The sequence below is a fragment of the Equus przewalskii genome, chromosome 32 (assembly GCF_037783145.1).
Source record: "Equus przewalskii isolate Varuska chromosome 32, EquPr2, whole genome shotgun sequence".
In the NCBI taxonomy this organism is placed as follows: domain Eukaryota; kingdom Metazoa; phylum Chordata; class Mammalia; order Perissodactyla; family Equidae; genus Equus; species Equus przewalskii.
Genome location: NC_091862.1, coordinates 6,299,757 through 6,325,990, shown reverse-complemented (window position 1 = coordinate 6,325,990; position 26,234 = coordinate 6,299,757). Strand labels below are relative to the sequence as shown.

Genomic DNA, 26,234 nt, shown 5'->3' with positions numbered 1-26,234 from the left:
TATCAGTTACAACTTTTAAGATGCCAAGAGTTAATTTAGAATGGCTCTATAGCAGAGTCCAAAAAATATAGCGTTTAAAAATAAGTAAATGACAGAAATACAAAGAGAGAGGATAACAGATACTCAGGAAAGAATTTGCTCACTACTGAATCATTAGGTATTAGTGTGGATGATTTTGTAAAACTGAATAAAGACTTTCCACGGAACTGTAGACGTGGAATCATTTCTACAGAGCCCATGGAGCTTAAAGGGAAGAAAGAAGTATAAGCTATCTATAAGAGTTTCCAAAAAGCCTTCTAGACTCCTTAGAGAGAAATATGTTCATTCCTTGAAAAGTTTGGACATTTAGAATTTTGAGTTCAGGATCAGAAAGATTGGAGTATATTTTGACTAAAGACAAACAGCAAAAGAGAAACTGATTTTAAAATAAAAAGAAAAGAGAGAACGATGGATAATCTCAGGCAAACTTTAGGTCAGTTAAACACGTGGGAGGCTTGCTATCTACAGAATCAATAATAACAGCATCTAGAAAAACTGAAAAGTATAGTTAGCAGATGATGAGCAGACAAAAGCCCTAAATAAAGGTTGTAGCTGAATTTTGTAAATGAAGAATTGGGTCTTTCCACTCTACTGGAACAGTAAGGAGGCCCCCAACACCCATAGTGTCAGTAGAGACCACACAGGGGGAGCTTGGACTTCCTCCTCAGCCACGGGTAAAAGAGACTCTTCTCTCTTCCCTCTGGGGTGATGTCAGAGGATGCCTCCTAGAGAGTCGGGAATTTTACCACTGCCCAGCAGTAATGAGGCCAAGCCATCCGTGGTGTCAATGCGGGGAGCAGTAACAGGCCACTCCTACCCTTCCCTCTCAGGGAGGTGTCTCTGGAGGCTTAATGGTGCTAGAGCCCCCACCTTCACCCTTATTCATAAGGAGCTCCCTCCACTGGGGTCAACAGAGGCCAGGTGGGGTACCAGGGCTTCTACCCTAACCTGGCAGTAATCAGGTGGCACCCTTACCTGCATGTCTGCCAGAGAAATGCCAAAACAAACCAGCTAAAACAGGTTTAAAATCCAGAGTCTCGCAATACACCAATGTCCACCTTTCAATAGAAAATCAGCTGACACGCCAAGAATCAGTAAGGTTGCAAAGCGAACAAAAAAAGACTATCAATATATGCCACACCCTCCCCAGCCCCTGGCAAACACCATTCTCCTCGCTACTTCTATGAGTTCGCTTTTTAAAATTCCACATATAAGTGAGATCATACAGTATTTGTTTTTCTCTGTCTGACTCATTTCACTTAGCATAATACTCTCTAGTTCCCTCCAAGTTGTTGCAAATGGCAGGAGTTCCTTCTATTTTGATGGCTGAATGGTATTCCATTGTGTATATTGTGTATATATATATATATATATGGCACAATTTCTTTATCCATTAAAAAGTTAATTTTTAAAAAAATGTAAAAAATGAGGCATCTGCTGACCAGTAATCAGTACTATACAACTATACAATAACAATACACAAACACATACACATGCAAACGCACACACACATACACTTGCACACACATATGCACTATTGCACTTTGAATTTCTATAAATATGTACACATGCTGGTTTAACTTGTCTAAGTTTGCTTTCTTTAGATTATGTTCTACCACATTTTTGGGAGTGTTAAAATGATACCATGATAGTAAATGATAATCTATTTTGGGGTTTTTTTGCTAAGGAAGATTTGCCTTAAGCTAACATCTGTGCAGATCTTCCTCTGTTTTGTATTTGGGTTGCCTCCACAGTATGGCTGATGAGTGGTGTAGGTTTGTGCCCAGGATCCGAACCCACGAACCCCGGCTGCTGAAGTGGAGCGCACTGAACTTAACCACTACGCCACGTGGCCATCCCTTATTTTTTTTTTTTAATGTAACTTCTTTGCAAAATAAGAAGTTGTCGATTCTTTATGAATTCCCAAAAATATGATTCAAAATTTAGTGCTCCGTGAATTGCCAAAGTCCAGGGACGACATCTCCACAGTTTTCATTATACTAATGTGGTTGGGATGGTTCTCCTTTTTGTACAGCATCCATCTCAGAGCTCTGCACAAAGGAGTTGTCTCATATGTGTGGTTATTTACCCGCTAAATGAATTTGGCTGAAAAGGGTGGCTAATAGTTCTAATACCAGAACATGTTTCAAATCTTCAATAAGACAGAGGAAAACGTGCTTCCCCGCTGCCCGGTGTCACCTCAGTTACTTATGTAGTCATATGCTGGGAATAATGTGCTATGTAGTGAAGAAAATTCTACACTCCAATAAATGCCTTGTGTTTCCTCACTCTTCAACTGCACTTCAGCATTTAGTTATCTTAATAAGATATTTCTTATTTCCCACTCAATTTCTAACCTTAGCCTTTATAGGTGCATTAGATAAAATGTATTTATCATTATATATTTGTTATATTAGATATATTTTTATATATTTCTTTGTTAAAATTAAAGTTTTTCACACAAATATTAAAATTGACATGACATCAAATAACAAAATATTAAAATATTATGTAAATTATTTGCTATCTTTCCATATTAAGAATTAACAAAATAATCATGTTCTTATTAAACTAATAAATGTGTAGCAATTACCTTCTTGTTCACAAGCAGGGAAAGATAATCATGTTTAGACTGTATGTAAGGAATAATACAGTGGAATGTAATTTTCTAAATAGTTTACTAAATACTTTGAATTTTGCAACCTAATGAATTAGTTCATATGTAAATAATGCAGATTTAAGAGATATACTCAGTGTGAATAACTCCATGTGAAATATTTCTTCTTTGATAAAAATCTCAATTTTGGGAATGAAAGATTCTCATATAATCTATTCTAATGTTGCTTTCTCATAATTCATATTATCAATGTATTATATATGCACATAATAGACCATTTTTATTTTTAGACTCTCATTTATCATTACTTAATTTTATGTCACATTTTTATAGTTTTGTTGTTAGTATTCATAGCATGAGAACATATTGTACCATTTTATATATATAGAAAGATTCACAGGAAATATTTTAAATTTATTACTACAATAATCCATAAAGTATATCAGACCCAAAATTAGAATTTGCAATTATTAGGAATCTTAAAAATTTTAACACGCTGGTCTTAGATACCTCTATTAAATGTTTAAGCAAACATTCAGGCTTCTCTTCCTTATAAAGTGATATTTAAGTGGCATTTTCTGGGAATGCTTTCTAAAGTAGCTCGAAATAAAGTAGACCCTTAATAGTGATTATAAAATAATTTTATTCGCCAAATGTTTCTATCAGTGAGGTATCTGTTGTCCATTATTAGTCAATTTGGTCTTTATCTTTGAGAATATTTTATACACACTGAAACTTCAAAAAAACAAGTCTTTTCACTACACAATTTTTAGTATGTTTTAAAACCTGATTCCGATTATTTTTCTTTGAAGGTAAGAGGCCCTCCAGCTGCAGGAGCGTTTAAAGAAAGACCAGCCAAGCCCACAGCATTTCGAAAATTTTATGAGCGAGGAGACTTCCCAATTGCCCTTGAGCATGATTCGAAAGGAAACAAAATAGCGTGGAAGGTAAGTCAGACACAGCTGGGAACGCCAGCTGCACCGCCGAGGCGACGTCTCCCAATGCCAAACAAACTTGGCTGATAAGTAAATAAACTGGAGTGATTTCTCAGCGAAAAGATGATCGTGGGGAAGCTCCTAGAGAAAGCCCCCCTCTGTCAGCCGTCCACCTTGACTAACAATTAAATGATAGCCTGCAAAAAAGAAAATGACAGAGTTGCTTTGCCTTAGAGAATTGTCTGCTGCCCAATTCATCTCTATTTTTATGAGAACCTGGCAGCCGAGCCTGTTTCAGGCAGTCCATCAAATGATGGAACTGGTGGCCGGATCGGGAGAGCAACAGCCATTTATCTCCCCCAAATTTCACCTTCCTGCAGGACACTTCCAAATGGAAGCTTTAATTACCTAAATGGATAGGTCAAGATTGTCTGCTCCCTGGAAATGCAGAGCGGAATACAAAAGAAGGCCGGTTCTCTTGCCGCGCTCTGCTCTCTCCCCGCAGCACGTGTCAGCCAGCGCAGTGGCTGTCATACGTGCCCTGTTAGAGGCTGACCCCGGCCGCTGAAACCATTACAGCAGCGACATTCTTCTGACAAAAGGTTAATTGGCTTCAAAATAAATGTATTGCCTAATGACTCCATTCTAATGTGGCTGTGTTTCTTTCTAAAAGGCTCACTGATGATATTTGTAAAAACTTGCCAATCTCTTAACTGGAGAAGGCTTTTACATTTAATTTGAAAAACGAGTGCTGATCTCTAACCGGTTTCTGCTGTTTAATTATTTTTGTTATCAACGACTTTGCTCTGGGTGGGATTTATCAGCTAAAAGGGCTTCTCCGCCTAAAGGCAGAAAAGCAGTCGCCCATGTGTGAGCCGTGCATCAGGTAAAGGAACAGAAAAGAGTTTTGCCAAACATCGTTTAAGCAACTGACACACAACTAAAAAGCCCCACAGTAATATCTGAAGATCCCGCAGGAACTGTTTGTAATCAGTAACAAATAAATTTATGTTAAAAAAAATGGGCAAAATGAAGAATTCATCAAAGTAAATAGCTTAGAAAGATTCATTAGAAATAACCTCTTCCTTCCATTATGGAAAAACTCAAAGAATTGTTCTCATTATTTCTAGTATGTCTTCAAATGTTTTTGTATAATCATCAGACATTTCTAAATCTTGAGCAGTCGTCTGACATTCAAGTTATTGAACCTAGAATTACTAGAAATTATTTGGCAAGAGAAATCTGAAGGGATCCCTGTTATTAAATTTTGTCATAAATTTTTTTAGGAGGATGAAGGACGTTATTATCTTCCTTTTAATTGTCTCTATTAAAATGTGAATTTATTAGGTGAAAATGTGCATATGGTGAGAAAGAATTTAGAGCAAGTATAAGTAATGTAGATATTTTAGTCTTAACGTAAGGACATATTCCCAAAACTTTACTGTAATTTTTGGGTTCATTTATATTTGATTAATTACATGAGTTTTGTGTTCTTTGTTATGTACTGGTTCACACAAGATAACACAGTGGAAGTTCTTAAAAACCTGATTCTTTTTGAATAAAAGAGTATGCCATATTTTTCAATAAAAAGTGACCGGATTTTGGTGTATTAAGTAATTATAGCACATAAAAATTGTATCAGTAAAGAGAACTTATAGCTTTGTTTTGACCTGTTCAAATAATCTTATGGGTCAAGAGACTAGAAAAAATTCCTCTTGAAAATAGTAAAAATATAGGGTGAATCATTTTGCTTTATCTTTGATAATCCAACAGTCAGAAGGGATATAAATGGCTTTTCTTTTTTATAGCTATCTTAATTTTTTAAGCTACTATTGACTAATCAGTACTATAGTACTGACTCAGCAAGCTAAAAAGTCAGAATAAAGAGGAAGCAATTTATTTGCCTCCACTGGTAGGATAATAGCATACGTTTAATGAAACATCTTACCCTGTAACCTGTAGACGTCTACCTTTTAAAGCTTTGCCAACCACGTTTCAGTTGTATTACTATAACATTGAAAATAAAACGTTAAAATTATTAAGCATAGGCTTGTGAACAATCTCTTGATATACTCATATTTATTGCTTGGCGCATGTACTGTGGGGACAATCTGGCCCTTGGTGGGAGCAGAGGATTTCTTCAGGGTGTCATTCCTAAGGACGTGGCCTTGAATGTTGAAGAAAGTAGAGCTCCCTGCCCCCAGCCCCAAACAAACAACTGAAGACCCTGCACTGTACTTCCCCGTGTGTGGACAGAGCACAGGGGCCCTGGTCAAGCAGACCTTTCATCTTCATGTCACAGCTTGCCCCTCACTGAAGGCTCCAGAAGAGCTGTGCTTCCCAGGAAATTCCGGTCCCCTCTCCACCATCGTTATGAAAACCCTAGACCCCAAGGTGGTTTGTGAGTGTCTGAAATGGTGTGCATACTTAAGTGGTAAGAAGGTCCATTTCTTTTATCAGAATTTCCAGAGGTCTGTGACTCTGAAATACTTAGGAATCACTGCCCTGAACCAGGATGAAGCCTGTCGCAGCATCTTAGGCTCATTCTGATCTGTGAAGTAGCTGACAGAGATCCCTGCCCAAATTCCCGTTCTACTTGTTCTGGATTAGCTGACCCGATCATCACCATAGTAGAAATCACCATGTATTCTTGAAACAACAAAAGCAGTCTATGGTAGTATATTATAAATGACCGAATGATGTCAGAAAATAGACGTAAGAGTTAGAGATAGGTAAATGTCTCTGCAAGTTTAAATTTCTCAACTCACATCCTGAAGTGCCATTGTGGTTTGGTGCACGTGAAAATGGTGATTTGTTCCACATGCCAAAACAACAGGGCAGACCGAATGTGGTAATCTGTGCAGTGTAGTCTATTCCTAATGGCATCGCTAAAGATCAGAGCAGAGTCTAATACGACTCTCTGCAATGATGGAAATGTTCCACATCTGCACTGTCTAATACATTACAACTAGCCATATGTGGCCATCAAGCACTTAAAATGTCCCTAGTGAGACTGAGGAACTAAATTTTTAATTTTAATTAATTTTAATTTAAATAGCCACATGGTTACCATATTACACAGTGCTGCTCTAGATTAAGATAATAACAGTCAAAAATAAATGCCTGAACCCGCTAGCCAGGGAGAAGACTATAGCTCTGTGAAAATTATTATTAAAATGAAAACTTAGGACTGATATATGCATTTTTTCTCATGCCTGTCTGTGCTTATCATACATTCCTTGGTAAATATGAAAAAAGTTTTGCAAAATATTTATAGTGAAATTTTGTATGTACTTCTCAGTGGCAAGTTAGTTAGCTATGAAAGATGAAGAGATCTGGTCTAGAATATGAAATCTAGCAGACAAGCTCTGGCATACTTTTTTATTTTTAAATATGCATTTTCTAAATATAACAAAAGAATTCTTGATTATCAATGGTTAAATCCATTATAAAAGCATGATAATTACACACAAATTTAATGTGCTTCTTTTTCTGCATTTTTCTTGACTCTCCTAGCATTCAGGAAACATACCTTTATTCTGTTGCCGATCTCTTCAATATCTGGAATATACCTCTAATTCCCCTCTCTCAGCACCTTGTACCCTTCGTCTGTCAATGTTGTGGTGGGCATGGTCCAAAATAGCATAGCTGCCCAGGGCATTTCTGCATTCTTGTTTTCGTATCCTTTACTCAATATGTAAATGATTTCTAGAAGCCAGTTATATTGGAATAAAATTAATGAAGCCAGAACTGATATGCATAGGCAGGAACCGGTGAGAATGGCCTCTCCTCACTGCCAAAAATGTCCTCCCTCACTGGCCTATTGGAGACGTACACAATTGCACCATTAAAGCATACTTCCCCTGAGATTAAAATATTAATTATAAAGTTACCTGTTGATTAAAACTTGCATCACATGACTTTGTTTTTCTATTAAAAAGGGACTTCATAAATTAATGTTAATTAGGTAACTAAAAACACACTTTTGCATTTTTTTGCCAATGAATTATATAAACGCATTCATTTATATGTTTATACCCTACTTTATTACTAAAACATTTTAAGTTGTTTTGCAAAGAACTATAAAGTACAGAAAGTTAACATGTATTAAGAAAGATGAGAGAAGATGAAAATTAGATAGGGGCTTACAATGGACCCAAGATCAAGGTTGATAAAAAGTGGCATAGCCTGATGTCTTCTAAGGCAGGGACTTTGTCTGTATTTCTGGTTTGTTCATTCATTTGTCCCAGTGCCTAGAACAGTATCTGGCACAGAGAAGGTGCCCTCTGATAGGTATTGAATGGAGGTAAAGCATACTAAAGCTGATGATCTTGAAGTTTTACTTTTCTACACACTGTTTCATGACCAGATCTCTCACTCTCTAGGCCTTTCTTTCCTTGTCAGTCATGACCATCTACTGGAAGACTGGTACGGCCCTTTTGAATTGAGCGCTGTAAGAAATTTTGTATCATGATTACTAAAATAAATGTATTTGAGATGTTCACTAGATACTTCAAAGAACAAATATTCATTAGAAGTTAGCCATAAAGATCAAGTTTTCTGGTAGCAAAACAGGAAGATTAGCACCAGCAAGTTAGTTTGAATGCACAGTTCAGAGTTACATACAGTAGTTTCAGTGGGTTGAATTTTTACCGTGAAAATGCTCCTTAGATTATATGTAAATGCTATCCCCATGACTACGGATTTCTTAAACTTCGGAATGACAAGTTCATTTTTCTTTCTAAATACCTGAAAATATATGTCCAGTTTGAACAATCAGGTAAAGAAAGCACTGTGTGTAAATTAATTGGATGCTTAAGTTGGTTTTTAAAATTTCTACTGATGGGGTCTGGACAATGCCTTCAATTCTGTGTTAACGCACTGGTTGTTAATGCTCGTGTATGACTCTATTCAGAATTTCTTCTCTGGTCTGTTCTCATTCTTTTCTCTTCTTTTCAGTTCTTAGCAGCATTGACATTCATGAACTATAAAAAGCTCTGTCAATGTAACTGCTTTCATTGACATAACTGATGATTTCCTACTAGGAAAAATAGTTATTGAATATAATTATTATTAAAATGTGCACTGATTTTCTTACAATTAAAATCAGCCCCAAACCATAATAGCTCATTATCTGTAAATACTATTGCGTTTTAAAGTAAGTCGCACTGTGATGTGACACCTGATGCATTAGCCCTCAGTATACTGTTCTCAAAATTCTGTAATTTTGACTAATAATTTAGTCCTTTGGTGCCTTCAATTTCTTAATGTTTCAATTTCTTAAGGAATCAAAAAATTAATATTGTATCTATTAGCCCCCTGCTAAAAACTGACATTGATTTTTGAAATCTTGTAGGCAAATTTATTTAAGAGCTGAATAATTTGTTTCACACGAAGAAGAATGAATGTTCTCTTGGAATTGTCCTGGGCTTCTGTTTCTTTTGATAACTGCCAAAGCTTGAGTTCAGATAACAGGCCTTAGTAGAATTTGTAAGGCAAATTTTACAACAGAAGTGACAATTTACCTGATTTTTGTACAAGAGAGCTGCCACGTTTCCACTATTAATTCCTCTGTGATTAATTAATAGACAGAGCTTATTCTAGAAGTCTTGAAAAAAATAATCCTCTGGCAATTAATGTGGTGTTCTCTGTTTTTCTGGAGGAGGGATTGCATGCACAATTAATGCCATTCTTTTATTCGGTGTAAATTGCTATGTCTTAAAAGTGTACAGCATGAAAATACAACCATGTATCAGAAATAACTTTAATTTAAATTGGTTAGATGACCTCTGAAAGCTAGATGAAAGATTTTCTGCTGAATGGGCTGGTGCTCCCTGCTGCCTATATAATTTATGTGAGAAATTAGCACGAATAGTTCACTTTTATGGAGCAGTGCTGCTTGTAGCAAGCCTGCAGAAACAATTTTCCCCCAAGCCTCCATCTGTTCTTCAAACTAGGGCATATGCCATCTCATCGAGCTTGAAAGTCAACTGATTTATAACTCCTGGAAAGTGCATAGATTGAAAAGAAAGGTCGACCACTGCTGTGTGACAGTGATTTGGTAGACTAAAGACAATTCACATGACCAGAAGCCCAAGGGAAACAAGCAATGTTGTAAGTTTCAGATCCCAGTCCACTGACAACTGGAACAAAAACAAATCACTCTGGTTTTTGAAGTTAAACCAACCCCGCTGTTGAAAAGTAGAAGCAGTCCGGCCTTGGTAGTTTTAGGGTGCCACAGCTAAGATACGGTATTGTCACTCACCACCCCACCAAGAAGTGGGATTGCTGCCACCCTCCCAACGATAAATGTTGCCATTTCAGAAGTATCAGTAGTGTCATCTGTAAACTAAAAATGTGTGTTGGGGACACCAACCGGACTTTGATGATTTTTCTGTATCTGCCCACAGGGCAAATCTCCAGTTCTGTTCCAATTAGTAATTTAATGAATGGTTCCCTCTCTATCTCATCACGTCTTATCCCTTTTCTTTACTGAAGCGCTTTTGAGATCAAAAGTTCTTTGACAGATGACAAATGGAATCAGATTGACGGTATGATAGTAAAGAAAAAATCAATGTTTGATGTTTTTATTTAGAGCGGTCAAAGTGTCTCTTTACATTTAAGGCTTCTAGATTTGTAGTTAATTTTCAATGCCCCACAGTTGTGTTGAAGTTTCTCCTTTTCTTTCAGGTAAAATCTAAATAAAGTATTAATAAATGATCATATCGATTTTAATCCATATTTGAGGCAACAATTATAGGAAACTGTATTTTACTTTCATGAAAAAGATTATCCTGACCTTGAAAGTTCTGTGGAAAATTAATATGGGTAGGATAATCAATTGAATTCATGTAAAAAAATGTAAATTTTTATCTTTATTATTAAAGTTTTATTCTTAGTATGAAATATATCTGTTTATTTTATAAAATAAGAAAATATTGAAAAGTGGAAGGAATAAATAAATCTCTCACCATTCCACCATCCACTCAATGCAACTGTTAACATGAAAGTATTCTGTCTTATCTTCCTTATCTTTCTTTCACATGGTTGAGATTATAGTGTGTATAATACTTTAAAAAAATTGTCATTGTATGATCTATAAAAATTGTATGCACTTATTCTTAGATCTTCGGATTTTTTTCTAGTTTTAAAGTAATGATTATTATAGAAAATTTGGAAAATTGATTAAAAAATGTACAGAAGACAACATTCATCCTGAGATAACACTTAGTATATTGATGTTTTAGTTCAGTCTTCCTTCTACATGTACGTTTTTTGCTTTGTTGAAATCGTACTACATAGAATTACTTTTAAGGAACTCAAAGGAATATTCAAGAGCCTAATTAGGAAAGGAGATTAATAATGCACATAACTGCCACAGGAGTATTAATGATGAATAGTTTTCTCCAATTTAACAACAGCAACAACAGAAAAGACTGAAAATAGTTTAATATGCATTTTAAAGTTTTCAACGGTCATTACTCGAGGCCATTGGAAAACACATGCTGATATGTGTCTCTATATAGCTCTGCTTTAGCAATGGCACACACAGCTTCCCCTTTAGCAGTTCTTACACTATGTGCCGACGACATAAGTGGATTTGTCAATGTGAACATATTGTTAGTATACTTTTGGAGAATAGCAACAAGTATTTAGAAAAAAGTTTATTAAATATGAAGCACATTTCTTGCTAATGGGAAAAATATAAAAATGGGCCAAGATCATAGACAGAATCATTACGAAACCAATCTCTGCCCCTAATCTAAGACATATCCCTTACAACAAAAGGTCCTACAGAATTTCCAAGATTGCATTCCAGTCTGAATAAGGGAAATCCATAAAACTTCCAAGTCATAAATTCCCACTTCTTGACTTCTTATTAAGATTCAGCTCTCCCTGTTCATGTATATCTTTAAGAAATTTTATAAAATGCAGGTACGTAGGTTGAATGTTTCTTAATCCTTGAGTATCTTGAAAATATAATTTTTTAACTTTCATATATGAAATTTAATTTACAACTGTTCCCCTCCAAATCTCTGAAGAATGTAATGTCATTGTCTTCCAATACACAGGTGCTGAGAAATGAAGATCAGTCTGATTTTTATGCCTTTGATCTTATTTTTGTTGCTTGTTTTGTTTGACAGATTGGGTAATTGCACTATTTTTGGATAATTAAAATCTGCTTCCTTGTGTAATTTTTCTTTTCATTAATTCTTTCTCTGATATAGTAAGTTTATTCTATCTACTTAACTTGAAACTTTTTCTCGTGAGGAAAATTTTCCTCCGCAATGTCATAGATTATTATTTTGTCACAAATTTTCTATTTGCTTTCTTAGAATCAGTATTATATGTAGACTGTAAACATATTTTATCCTATCACCATCTCCCTCAACATTTTCATCTCTTTATTCATTTTTTCAAAACTTGTTTTCTATTCTTTAGTATCAGTTTGTCTGTTACTGCCTCAAATTCAAATTTTACTTCACTGCTATATTTAGCCTTGCAAATCTTTATATAGCTCATTTCTTCACTCATATCATTATATACATTGGCTTAAAAATTATTGTACCAGCAAGTTTATTGTAGAAAATGTTCTTATTTATTCATCTGCATTTTGTAACCCAGATAAGCAAAGATAAAAAATATGAATCAATCATAATCCCACATGCTGAGATAGTCTCTACTAATTTGCTAGTGTTAACTTTCAGACCCTTTTTCCTCTGCATAGGCAAATCTGTAAATGTATACAAATTTTTAAAAACATTTTACTCATACTTCATAAATTTTTTCTATTAAAGTCATAACTATCTTTCCATGTCAATGAATATGCACTTTAAAAATCATTTTGAGAATCTCTAGAGTGTTCCATAGTTTAACCAATTCCCTGTTGTTGGATGTTAATGTTTTTCTTGGATATTAACATTTTTCCTCAATATTCTGCTATCATAAGCAATATTCTTATCAACATTATCGTATATTTTGTGTATATTGTGTCTTGCAAACGTATCTCATCTTTCCTTGAAGATAGAATCTTTTTCTTTTTGCCTCATCCTATCCTTCCCATATGGATTTCTGCTCTTCTTTCATAAAGATTTGGCTTCTTGAATCCCTGAGTGTGTCTGTTTCTAAAAATCACTGATTTCTGCAGTAGTGAATTTAAAAGGGCTTCCTCACTAAGTCAATAAGCTGACATTGTGTTTCCTTTTTTGAGCAGGATGTTTATAAAACCCATATATTACTGCTTATTTATCTTTGGTTTACCTTGATTTAGAACTGGCATTTGCTAACATATGGAGCATGCCGTTGTGTTTGGCCTCACTCGCTCTTCCTTGGGAAAAGTGAGCTCTCCTTATCAGCTATACTTAGGTAGACCGCCCAGCTCCTAGCCAATACCCAGTGTCTGTTGTGAATGTGCTTCATCTGATCCTATTTTGTTGGTCTAAAAGAGGATCTTCTGTGACTTCTGATATTAAGACAGAATGGAGTAGGCAAACATCTACAACCCCTAAAATGCGTATATGCCCACCTCTGCTTTCCTCTCCCTTACCTGTAGCATTTTGCTCGTGGGGCACACTGCTTTCTAGGATGCAATGCCATGTGCTACCAAGGGGTCTCAGTCCCTCATTCCAGTTCGTTTGTTTTCTGAGAGTTGGCTATGAATGGATGCAGGCGTGACATTGATGGGAGTGAGAATAGAAGCAGATAGCACTTTTTCTTAAAAATCAGCTACTTCAGAATTGGCTCAGTGGTGCAGTGGTTAAGTTTGTACATTCCGCTTTTGCGGCCAGGGCTCCACCGGTTCAGATCCCGGGTGTGGACCTACGCATAGCTTGTCAAGCCATGCTGTGGCAGGCATCCCACATATAAAGTAGAGGAAGATGGGCACGGATGTTAGCTCAGGGCCAGTCTTCCTCAGCAAGAAAGAGAAAGATTGGCAGCAGATGTTAGTTCAGGGCTAATCTTCCTCAACCTTTCTTGCTGACACTTTTGTTTTTTCTCCTACTTCAGCCTGCTTATTGTTATGTAAAGAAATAGCAAATTTTACCTTTAAAATGGCCTTCAGATGATCAATCCACATACCTATATATCTACATATTGTAGCAATCCCAAGTGTCAATAAGATGTCACTGACTCCAAAATTCTGCTGTGTATTTTGAAGCATATACTATTATCACTATTTTTACTTAGGTGTGAGTTTTAAAGATTTATCCTGTTTGGGAATCAGTCTGACTTAAATTTGAAGACCTCTAGAGTCCCTATTAAATATAAGCTGGCGGGGTGGCCCGGTGGCGCAGTGGTTAAGTGCGCACGTTCTGCTTTAGCGGCCCAGGGTTGGCCGGTTCGGATCCTGGGTGCGGACATGGCACTGCTCATCAAGCCACGCTGTGGCAGGTGTCCCACATATAAAGTAGAGGAAGATGGGCATGGATGTTAGCTGAGGGCCAGTCTTCCTTAGCAAAAAGAGGAGGATTGCCAGATGTTAGCTCAGGGCTGATCTTCCTCAAAAAAAAAAAAAAAAGTAAACAAACAAACAAAAATATAAGCTGGCTTTTCTCGTTCTAGCCTCCATATCTTATCTCATATTTTCTTATTTCCTATCTCGTTACTTCACTGTGTTTCATTGTCTCAAATCTGTCTTCCAATTTAATAATTCATTTTCTTCAGTTAGATTAGGTTTAATCTGTTTAACTTGTGTGTTGAAATTTTTTTAAATTCAGTTTCAGTGAATATCAATTCTAGAATTTATTTTCATTGCTTTAAAAGATCTGCCTGTTCTTTTTTTAAAACATGTCTTTTTCTTACTTTCTGATTTCTCTTACCTTCTTTATTGGGTCATATATTTTAAATATATTCCTTTAAATTTTCTCTCGCATTCATCTATCATCTGCAGTTGCTGGGGTCTGAGTTTGAATCTGACCGCTCTCGCTCACTCTCACCTGTTTTGTTTCTTTGTGTGCTCTATGATATTTTCACTGGGAGCTATGATATTTTCACTGGGAGTACTTTCCTTGGGAATCCCTCAGGACCGAGATCAGGAGGCATCCCTGTGGTATGCTCTCAGTGTGTCTCCACAGACACAGGCTCTGAACTAGTTTTTACGTGAATCGGGTTCCAGGTTTCATGACCCAGCTACTGCTCGCTACTGGAGATTTGAGTTTCCTCTTCATTTCTGGGAACTTGGTATTCACCTTTCTTACTTTTGAGAATGGCTATGCATTTTTGTAACTTTTCATCCAGCATTTATAGCTTTTTTGGTCAAATTGACCGGAGATCTTTCTATAGGATTGTTTTGGCAACTAGCTGAATATCTTTGCTTAGTTACAGGGAAAGAACCACCTTGGGATTGTAAGACCAATTCCAAAATTTTCCTGTGCAAAAAAGACAATGAAATAAAATACTCTTCATGTTTCTCATGGAAGCCTTTTTATTTAAACAAATATAATCAGCTAATGCGTATTGCATGATTGACTATGTGTGTGTGGGTGCATGATCTCAGACAGATACATAGTAAATCTCCTTTGAAGGCAGTAAAATTTGAGCTTAGAAAAATCACAAGGAAAAGGCATAAAATTGTATGCCAATCACAATTCTCATATTTGTATATAAAGTGTATGTGTGTACATGTGTATGTATGTATGTATAGACATCTTGTTCCGATTTCAGTATTGGACTCAAGATTTCAACTTTCATCCTGTAAAATTTAACCAGCAAATTAAGGTGGGTGAGATGACTTTAAGGAGACCTTTATCTTCTCATTACTCATATCTGATAATAGTGAATCTCTTGAGAAAGATTAATTTATCAATTGAAAAACATCTTTTAAATGTTTTCTATTTGCAATAAATTGTATAAAATTTTACTAAACATCATTAAGTATTTTTTGAAAAATCAACAAAGAATAACATTGGATTAAAGAGAATTTAGTTTTTATATATCATCCTTCACAGAAAGAAATCTTTTAGGTTTACTATTAATTCATATTTTTGAAGAGTTATTTGGTTAATGAAATATTTGTATATGCACAAAAGAGATTGCTCTTTTATGTACATTTCTTTCTTTATATGTTTTTAGTTGCAATACAAGAAATGCTAGTGTGTTAGACTGGTAAAATTAAAACCACAAGTCAAAAAAATACAAAATTAAGATTTTTATAATTCTATTTGGGAATCTCTAGCTTTCTCTGCCTGTATAGGTTATAATTTTAACACTTCATTATTGTAACTTATTACATTTAATAAACTAACAATTGGGACTAGCTTCAAATCTCAAGCAGCAATTTAGCAGATGGTTCATTTCATGAGAAAGAAATGTAGACTCTCATGATTGTGACTGTACCATTGGGGAGGTGGAGGGAAGGGGGAAAGTAAGATGCATTGACGATATTACCAGTAATATTTTGTCTCGTCAATAATACTAGAGTTCATGTCCATTTGCAGAAATAATGAGCTCTATACCCATAAATACATCCTCTAAGGAATACACCAGTATCATAGAAAACATTTTTGGTAAGGAATTTTTCATGTTATTAATGTAAAGCATCACTATTTGGCTTCTTAAACCGTCACCTGAATTTTTCTCATCATTTGCTGTCTTGTACTTTATACATCAGAAACCTTGGGGCGTGTGGATTCAAAAACATGCTGTCTTGTTTCTTGCCTCTCAACCTTTACTCATGGTTTAGTCTCCATCTCTGGGAAGATAAGCACACCCTGTTACTAGTTCTGTTGCTGAGTAAGATAGAAATCTGTTTTCACGTCTCTCCTTGTGATGGTGGACTCTGGAAGGACAGGGGCAGGGCACTATTTAACTCTCACCTATGATAGCCTGATACATCATTAATAAAGATTTTAAAGTCAATGTTTCAAATAATTCATTAACATATTATATTTTTACTTTTTGCATGTTTTATTTGTTTAATACAGTAACAATTTGAATTTTCATCTACTCTGGAGCCAAGAGTAAGGATGGTTGTCTTAGACACATTTTAAATTTTATTTTCTAGCCCCATAGATCTTTTGATAGCTGTTTATTTTTATATTTCTTTATAGAATGTAGTCTGTAGTTCTTTTAGGACCTATATGGGATCAGCTCATTGAATGTTACTTATTTATGATAAATAGAATTAGTTTATTTAAACTCTAGTGGTCTGATCATATTGAAATGGTATTCTTGTGTGTGTGTTGTTTTCAACTGTGTGTCATCTAATTGATGTTCATGCAACTTAGTAAGAAACATCCACTTATTCAACAGACATTACCTGAATCCCTATGATATGCCAGGCGCTGTTCTAGACTCTGGAAATACAGCAGTGAATAAAGCAGACAAATTCTCTGTCCTCATGCTGCTTCCATTATAGTAGGAAGAAAAAAAACCAACCAAACAAGTAAATATAGAGACTGTTAAATGGTGATATTATAAGGAAAAATAAGGCTAGGTGATAGAGATAATCACGGGAGGAGAAAGTACAGTTTTATGGGTAGTCAGAGGAGACCCCTTTATTAAAGTGACAGTTCACCAGAGGCCGTTTGGAAATACTGTCCAAATTCTTTTAAAAAAGAAGAGTCCTAACTTGATGCTTATCACTTTTTAAAATGCAGTGATATCCAAAAGAAGAAAGTGTTAAAGAGAAAATACAATGAAAATAACCAAACACATTGTGTGCTTTCAGGACCTATTTATTGCTGAAAATCAGTGTCAAAGTTATAACCCAACACTAATGAATTAACATATTATATTTTAATTAAGTTCTTATTCTACTTAAAGACTAATTAAGGGATCATGAATGACTGTTTTGTATATTTCAACATAAATATTTTATGAGCACATGCAAATATATATTTCCTTTATGAAAAGTCCTTTTCACATTTTCAATATAAGGAAGCTTAAATAACCAAGCAAATCAGCTTTGCATGTCCCCTTTCTCTTTTCTTTTGAAAATAAAATCATCACTAGTACGAAGATTTAGGAAAACAAACAAGAAATGATGAGACACATGTGAGCAGACACTCCAGGTACAGAAATGTCATATCCCTATTGTCTCTACATGGGTCACACTAAATATGAGCTTCCAATTCAGGCAAAGCCTGGCCTACAGGGAAGATTGATGTGTATGCTTATAGAGACACAATCTGATGGATTCACAGCATAATATACTTTTTTTTTTCATATAAGCATATCAAGGTATCTATGACAGTTGCATAATATAGTGTTGCATCTGAGAAATTAATAGAATTAAATGAAAGGAGAGGAAACTTAGTATTAAACACGTGCCCTGTTCATTTGTTTGTTCTGAGCATTCTTTCATCCATCACACACTGGATGGTTGCAATATATGAGGCGCAGTGGAAGTCCTTAGTGATGGAGGTCCTTGTGCAGTGCGTACCATTAGTCATAAGTGGAATAAAGTAAAAAGTAACTTAAAATAGTGCAAAATTACCTGTATTTTGGAAACCATAAATCTAAGTGCCTGCCCCACTGTGAGCCATCAAATTAGTACAGAAAATGTGCTTGAGAATGCAATTGGGTATCAGAGTCATTATGTCAAAAATCTAAATTTTGTGTCATTAATAAATGTACATATATTTGGAATGTATTCTGCTTTACAAAATTATTTTATCAGCACAGGAATGTTCACCTGCTTCTTAAGGTAAATCTGATGAGAGTTTTATAGCAGATGGAGTATAAAAATATTTAATCTATTTTTATTAGAAGAGTAGCAGAATATTTAAAGGATATTTAAATATATAACTTTAGCCTATTTTTTAAAGAAAATATGATCAAGTCCAGATTCTGGCTAATAGAAAGCTACCACTGTCACTTAAGCCGTATTTTGGACCTTAGATTCTCTTGTGCTTTTTCTTCACTCAGTTATTCAAATAGGACTTTAATACAAAATCAGTACAGCATGGAAGGCTACAAAAGGAGGAGTGCCAGTATTATCTCTGTGACAACAGTGAACAGAAGGAAGGACATAGGCAGCTTTGAAAATTCTGTAATGGTTCATAGCTGATTGATTTAACATTGATGAGTCACTTTATTCTTTTCTCCCACCTCCTCGCCCCCAAACCCTACTACATAGCAGCATCAATGCATTTTCTGGTTTGACTGGACTGCTTTTGATGGACTTAAGCTAAAAGCAGAATTCAGAGAGGAGACTGACTTGAGTGCCTGGATGATCAGGGATAAAAATTTCCCACGTCACAGGTCAGGTCCATGGGGAGATCATTGAGCTTGGTTAGGTGACCAGATTGGAAGTCAGGTGGAGTCATTGGCAGGTTTAAACCTTTTTGCTTCACCATGACTTTCACTTCACATGATCCTGGCCTGTCGCTACCCATTCACCCACCTGGCTCCAGCTATACTGGCTTCCACAATTTTCCAAGGAATGCTTTTCCCCCTACCCTTGGCTAAATTCCCTTCTTCAGCTCTGTGGTCTGACACATCAAAGCAGCCATCCTTGGCCATCCTCTGTAAAATGGCACCCATCCCTGTCCCCTACCCCTAGGGACACGATGTTTCTGCAGAGCTCAACACCATGTCTGTCCCAGGTGAAACAGGAGGCTGAGAAAGACCTTTGGTCTGTGGATCTCCATCCCATCCAGTAGAAGCTCCACATTATTTAGACAGGAAGGATTGAAGGGTGGTAATCTAGATGAAAGTGTGAGAGTGGGGTGGGAGGTGGAGAATGTAGAGGTTTTATATTAAAACAATTTTTATTTACCAAGCACATAGTTGTTTTGGGTGGCTTTGGTGGAGGGAGGCAGCTGAGGAGATGAAGTTGGGGACAGAGGATTAAAACAGAAAGCATCCCTTCTAGTGGCCATTGACACCGTCTCACTGTCCTTACTTCCGACATACTCATTGTCTGCTCTCCTTTATTTATTCGTTAATTTACTCATTTATCCAAGAATCACTCATTCAGCACCTTTATTACTATCTCTAGTTCCAATGATCCCTTCTGCCTTATTTTTGATCTGCTTTATTTGGTCTTATTCCACTGGCAATTAAAACTCACCTGTTCTGTGTTAATCCCATTAGAGGACTGCTTGTTGTTTTCCAAAGTAAGTACTGCGCATTACTTGAACCTAAAAGAATGCAAACTTGGTGATGGTATTTAGGGCGCAGTGGCAGGCAGGTGGGGCTTAGAGAATGAGCGCGAAGCGGAGCAAGAGGGTCTTTAAACTGCAGTCTTTAAAGCTGGCACATATGTCACTACTTATTCCACCGAAGAGAGGACTTCATGATTAAAAGTTAGTGGAGTTCAATCTATACTTATTGATTTTCATTGTTTAATTATATTTCCTTCAACAAGTACTTACTGAGTATCTATGATATGCCAGGCACTGGTTGGGTGCTGGACATACAGCATCTAAATCTTTGCCCTAATGGTACTTGAGTCATTGAATATGATGAAGTCATACTTTAAAAAAGCAGACATTTTGACTGTCTGAGATTTTAATTGAGAATACCATATAAGGATATCCTTGGGCATTAGAAAAATCTGATAAATTTATCTTCTGTTTTTTTGGTTAAATTTCCTTTCTGCCCTATTAAAAGATGGATTTTAGAGGAAAGTACAGCTATTTAAGCAAAGAAATTTTTTAATAATTTTAATAACTGTATAATCTAAATATCATATCAGTATTCTGACCTACATGGGCTGGTGGCTTCTAAATTTCATTTTGAATAGTTGAACAAAATTGAACAAAATTCTTGCTATATTTTGTTTAAAATGATTTTGGTGATCAGCATGTGTTAGTAGCGTTTACAAATTCTAAACAACTTTCGCTACATCTATTATAGTCTTTAGTTTCCCTTGGGACTTGCTGCTTAAAGGAAAGTGGGAATATTGTAGCTCACATTATTCTGATAATTAACATCTGTGAAGGACAAGCTTCTGCATAAATTTTTCTCATAATAGAAGGAAGTACATAGAAACAGAATGATGTATCACGTGCTGTGGTTTTAATATTTAAATATTTTTCTCTTAGGGACTGAATCTCTAGCTTCTGCACATAAAAGCAATCTCTTTCTAATTTTTTAAATTTTTTTGCTCAAATAAATATAGTAGATGATTCCAAATGAACTATTTTGTTAGGCTGTAGTCATCTTTTCTACACATGAAAATCAGTGATTTGTAATTCTAATAGCTTTTCAAGTAATTTCTCCACTTATTCTTAAAATCTTTTTTGTATAATTTATAAAATGGAGATTTAAACATTTGAAAGAAGCAGTGACTCATCTTGATTTTTGTCTAGTTCCCCTTACTAGAGCTTTCTCAACACATTCAGGCCTTGTGCAGCATTTTACACAGACTAACGGTAATGTGTTGAATTTCTCATGATTCCCAAAGAATGGTTTCTACAGCCTTCCTGTTACTAGTTTTAAGACTAATTAGCTTTCTATTGTTACCTGAGCAGAGCTGTTTTGCCAGCCCATTTAGCAGTCTTGGAAAATGCTACTACTTCAACACTTGGGCAACGTTACTTCCATTTAGCAACATGACCCGTAGTTTGGTGTGATTGTCCTTCTTCTTTATTTTTTTTAAGATTGGCACCTGGGCTAACAACTGTTGCCAATCTTTTTTTTTTTCTGCTTTATCTCTCCAACCCCCCCACCCCCCCACATAGTTGTATATCTTAGTTGCAGGTCCTTCTAGTTGTGGGATGTGGGACGCCACCTCAACGAGGCCTGACGAGCGGTGCCATGTCCGAGCTTACTTCCATTTAGCAACATGACCCGTGGTTTGGTGTGACTGTCCTTCTTCTAATAACTACCTCATTCCTGAGAAGAGAGCACCACACAAACCCTCACTTTTGATCTCTGCAGCTCTTCTATTCTCCTTGCCTTGAGAACTTATTTGTGAAGTTTTTCTGGAGTTGGAGTACTCTTTTTCTCTTCTTCTAAAAAAAGCTATTTTAAAAATTTTAGGAATTAATGAAATTTTTTTATTACAACAGTTTTATTTTTACTCATGACCTTTGTTTTTGGTGAGGTAGATTGGCCTTGAGCTAACATCTGTGCCAGTCTTCCTCTATTTTGTATGTGGGAAGCCACCACAGCATGGCCGAGGAGTGGTGTAGGTCTGCGCCCGGGAACTGAACCCGGGCCACTGAAGCTGAGTGTGCCGAACTTAACCCCTAGGCCATTGGCTGGCCTCCCATCTTTTCTATTTTTAAGTACACAATTCAGTAGTATGTAAATGCAGCAAATTTTTACCTGTCCCCGCCTAAAGTTTTTCCCCACCTAAATTGGCATTAAGACAAAGTAACAGGAGAAAAGCGTACACATTTATGTAAGTTTTACATGACATGGGGGCCCTCATAAGGAATGAAGACCGAAAAAAAATGGTGGAAGCTACTTGCTTTTATAGTAGGTTGAACAAAGAGAGGCAATTGTGAAAAAGCAAACTATGTGGGGAGGCTAAAGGAAAATACAAATCATTTTAACAAGCTCTGTTTGTATAGAATTCTGTCCATCTCAACTTCTTGTCCTTGATGATAAGAATGTTACTTTCCTTCCGGTACAGGAAAGACATCCTTCACATGGGAATTTCATCTCCTGCTTTTAAGAAAAAGAATGAAGGTTGGAGAGTTTTTCTTGCGTTTGTTATTATTTTCCAAGTGCCTTTAACTCAAAATAATTCTTATGCCAAAGTGGCATATTTGGGGGTGGCGTGTTCTGCCACCCTTCAAGCATTAAGAGCACTCACATTGCTGTACAACCAACATCCAGAATCCTTTCATCTTACAAAACTAAAACTCTATACCCATAACACAACTTCCCATTCTTCCAGTGCCCACAGCCCCTGGCAGCCACCATTCCAATTTCTGTTTCTATGAAAAGAACATAATGAATTCTGTAAGAGATTTAATATATATGTTAAGTACCTAGTTAAGGTTATTTTGTTATTTATATAAGTATAAAGGGGGAAAATAAGTTAAGGTTATTTTGTTGTTTACATAGTTATACTGGAGAAAATATCTTTCCTTTAACCTCTTAGATTTGATGACTGAGGAATGAGAATTAAACTGACAAAAAACAGATTAATAGGAGGAAAAGTTTATTTTATATGTACACAGGTGGCCTTACCTCCTAAGAGGCTGTTTGATCCAGGGACTTATATATATACCCTTTTCACAAAGGGTAATTACAAAGGTGACTAGGAAATGTTTGCCAAATAGGGATCGTTTAGTAAGACTTTTTATGCAGATTCAAGGTGTCTCATAGGACAGGAGTTGTCTCCAGAGTCATTATCCTCTTCCTGAGATGAGAGAGAAGAACACCTTTATAAATGGAAGTTTCTTTTACAAAAGAGAAATTTAAGCCCTACTTTTAGGTAGAAAGGGGGGAGCAGAGAGCTCTTCCTGTGTTTGCTGCTTCTTAATTGCCTTCAACTCAAAATAATCCCTAAGCCAAGGTGGCATATTTTGGGGTGGCGTATTCTGATCTCTTTCATAGGTTCTTGGTATTATGGACTCTGAATGTTAAAAAAATAAGAGAGTATTTAAGTCAATTAGATTACACTTACTTGAAATTTTTAGTAGCCATTGAAAGGGGTGAGTAAGAAAACTGTACCTGCATTATAAGGTACATGGGGTTTAATCAGAAATTAAAGTATCAGGGTAAAAAGGTGTTTTTAAACCCAGTGTAAAACTCTAATGCATTACATAATGGATGCAGCAATAAAAGGTTATAAAACCTTTAAAAATGATACAAGTTGTTTTAGGCCAGTTGAATTATGTATGATGCCATTTTCCAAATATTCTGCTTAATATCTCCGTGTGTGTGTGTCTGTATCCAATTTACAATTCTACCCATAAAGATCTTGTTTCTTATATCCTTACTAAATTAGAATAGTTTGATTTTTTTTAAAAAATTTAATAATTGTGAAGAGTATCTAGCTAGGCCTCAAGATCTTTGGCCCTGCTACTAGCCCTGGCTAAAATGCCTTAAAGGAACTATACTGTATCTGAGTAGAGATTCTGTTTCCATCTAGATCTTTCCATTAATATCGTTTATATGTTGCCTTGTGACAGCTTGAACCCCAGAAGCTGTGATTTCATTTTAAGGAATATGATGAATGCTTCCTATACCCTAATGCTAATCCAAAATTTAATTCTAACGTGGTACTTAGTAACACATTTTAAACCAAAAGGTGTTTTCTTGCTTTTTGTAAAAGATTAAATTCCCTTTATTTTGGTATATTAAGTTAAAATAAGCCTAAAGAATAACTGAAATGTATATACTTATTTATATGTTTACTATGTTTCTTGGTATGATTCAGTTGTGTTTCAAAGACTTTTACCGATGCTTATTTGGCTTCTTTTTTCATTTTCCCATTTCCTTCCATTGTTTGAAGTTTGGAATAAATTATACAAGCTACCCCACATCATTTTTTTCATTATCCAAGTATATTTTTCTGATGATGAATATACTCTAGAAGTGGCTTATTTAATAAAACAATGTTTCATCAGTCATTCCTATCTGATTTACTGTGCAAAGTATACATGAAGTATTACCAAAAAAAAAATCTTTATGTTAAATATTATTCTGTTTGCCATTTGTCATCCTTTCATACTTGTTTTAAAAGAAAATCTCATTTCTAAACTGAAGATATAATATAATCTGGTCTTTCTGCCTACTCTTTTTATTGCTCTTTGTAATTTAGTAATAGAGCACAAAGCGCTATCTTGAGTCAACGGACCACACTAGGAAGTCATCCTTTGACCTACGCCTTAAAGAGTACGAACATAAACAAATCAGGAAACAGTAACACGAACACCAAGTTGTAGCATTGGCAAGTAGTTTATTAACCATAAATGTATTTTATAAATATTTAATTATATATCTTAAAATATATATTTGATACATCTTGACAATCAAGAAAGCCAAGGATGTGTGAAATTACATACTAATCAGAGGAGACTCGACTGTCTTTTGCTTTGTGGTGTTATGTATTACACTTCTGTGGCCTGTGCTTTTCGATCTCTGCTCCCATCTATGTTAGATTGTCAAGTGCAGATGCTTGTCACTGAGGAAAAGAAAATTAATATGGGTCTTGCAATCTTCCATTGGACAAGTTTCAACAAAAAAAACAATAATTCACTGCCATTTTTCAACTCTTTTAAGGTCTACTATTACAAGTTTTCATGAAAAGCATCTTGCTTTTTGTGTGAAATTGTTTAGTAAAATTCCTCTTTCCAGTATGAAAAAAATGATTAAAAATAACACATACTTTTTCTTCCTCTCTTCTCCTTTGTTTTGGTCAACTCTACACCCGACATCCTGCTTTGTCTTCTTTTCTTTATTTTTGTTACTTTCCTCTCCTGAATCTTGAATTCTGATATACTTTTGCATTGTTTTAAGGTTACAATCCTTCAAATTCTGTTGTTCATCTTAACACAGTTATTTCTTACATTTTGCCCAGTTTCATAGTTATTTATCATATGAAGGCTGGTTCAGTGCCAATGACTCCATCAGGACCAGAAGCAGAGTCCCTCATGCTATTATTCTTATTTTTTGTTTATGGTTTTACCTCTTCTCTGTGTAAGCAGTTTCCTCTGTTAATCTGACCTGACGGTCTTTGCCTGTTGTTGTGGAGTCATGAGACTGATATGCTCTTCAATCAAATAATCCCATTTCTTGAGCTCTATAGGAAATGAGATAATGAAGATAAACTGTATAGGAAGATGTTTATTTGTATAATGAACTTCTGAAAGCAGCCTAAATAGCCACTATCAGACAATAGCAAATTAAGTCATAATACATTCTTTAATGAGATATTATAATTTTTTGGATGAGTAATGTGGTAAAAATATTTATGATACACTGCGATATTAAAAAAACCAAAAAACCGTGGATATAAAATGGTATGTCCCAGAATTAAAACTATGTAAAACACATTCACATGTCAAAACCGTGAGCAAGAATACCCTAGTTTGCATAATCCATTGTTTTCAGTGTAATGAGAGTATCACCTTTTTATTTTTGGGGGGAGGAGGAGGAATTTTCATACTTTTAAGTAAAGTTCTTTACTTATATAGTTAAAAATAATTTTTGCTATAAAGATAAAAATATAAGTAAAATTTTTCAATATATAAATGTTTAGATCTTAGAGGTATATAGTGGTCTGTAAAACCCGCTATGGTGAACATCCACTTACCTGAACTTTGACTTTCCTTCTGTTATCTGAAGAAAATGTTGCTTGCTGTCACCTTTAATATTTCTAACATCAGGTCACTGCAGGTTTCATCATTACAGTACTCTTCTCAGAAGCTTAGGATTTTAACCTATATGATCTGCTTAGCTTCATTCAAATTATTTTCCTGAATTATACGTTTACAGTTTAAGAGAAAGGTGTTAATTTACCTCCAGCTGCTAAAGTTAATTGCCAGTTTGCTTCTTTCAATCTTTACATTTTAATTTACATGTTATCATACACTTCCTCATGTTTCATATCCTGTTTTTTACTAAATATCGCATTATGATTATTTCCTGGTATCAATAATGATAAATTCCCTGTATTAACATCTGCATCCTCAAGGTAGCAGATGCCAAGAAAGGGATAAACATGCAGGAAATATATGAGGGTAACACCCTGTGAGGGGAAGGAGGGAGCCAGGGTGAGGGTGGGAGAGATG

The 26,234-nt window shown here is 35.5% G+C and overlaps 1 protein-coding gene across 1 annotated transcript in view; it reads left to right on the top strand.

The window, feature by feature from the left end:
- Positions 1-26,234, top strand: part of PACRG (parkin coregulated) — a 459,238-nt gene that overhangs the window by 63,090 nt on the left and 369,914 nt on the right. Inside the window, exon 2 of the mRNA XM_070603192.1 lies at positions 3,469-3,603. Coding sequence (XP_070459293.1) covers positions 3,469-3,603 — 135 coding nt within the window. The remainder of the gene's footprint in view (positions 1-3,468; positions 3,604-26,234) is intronic.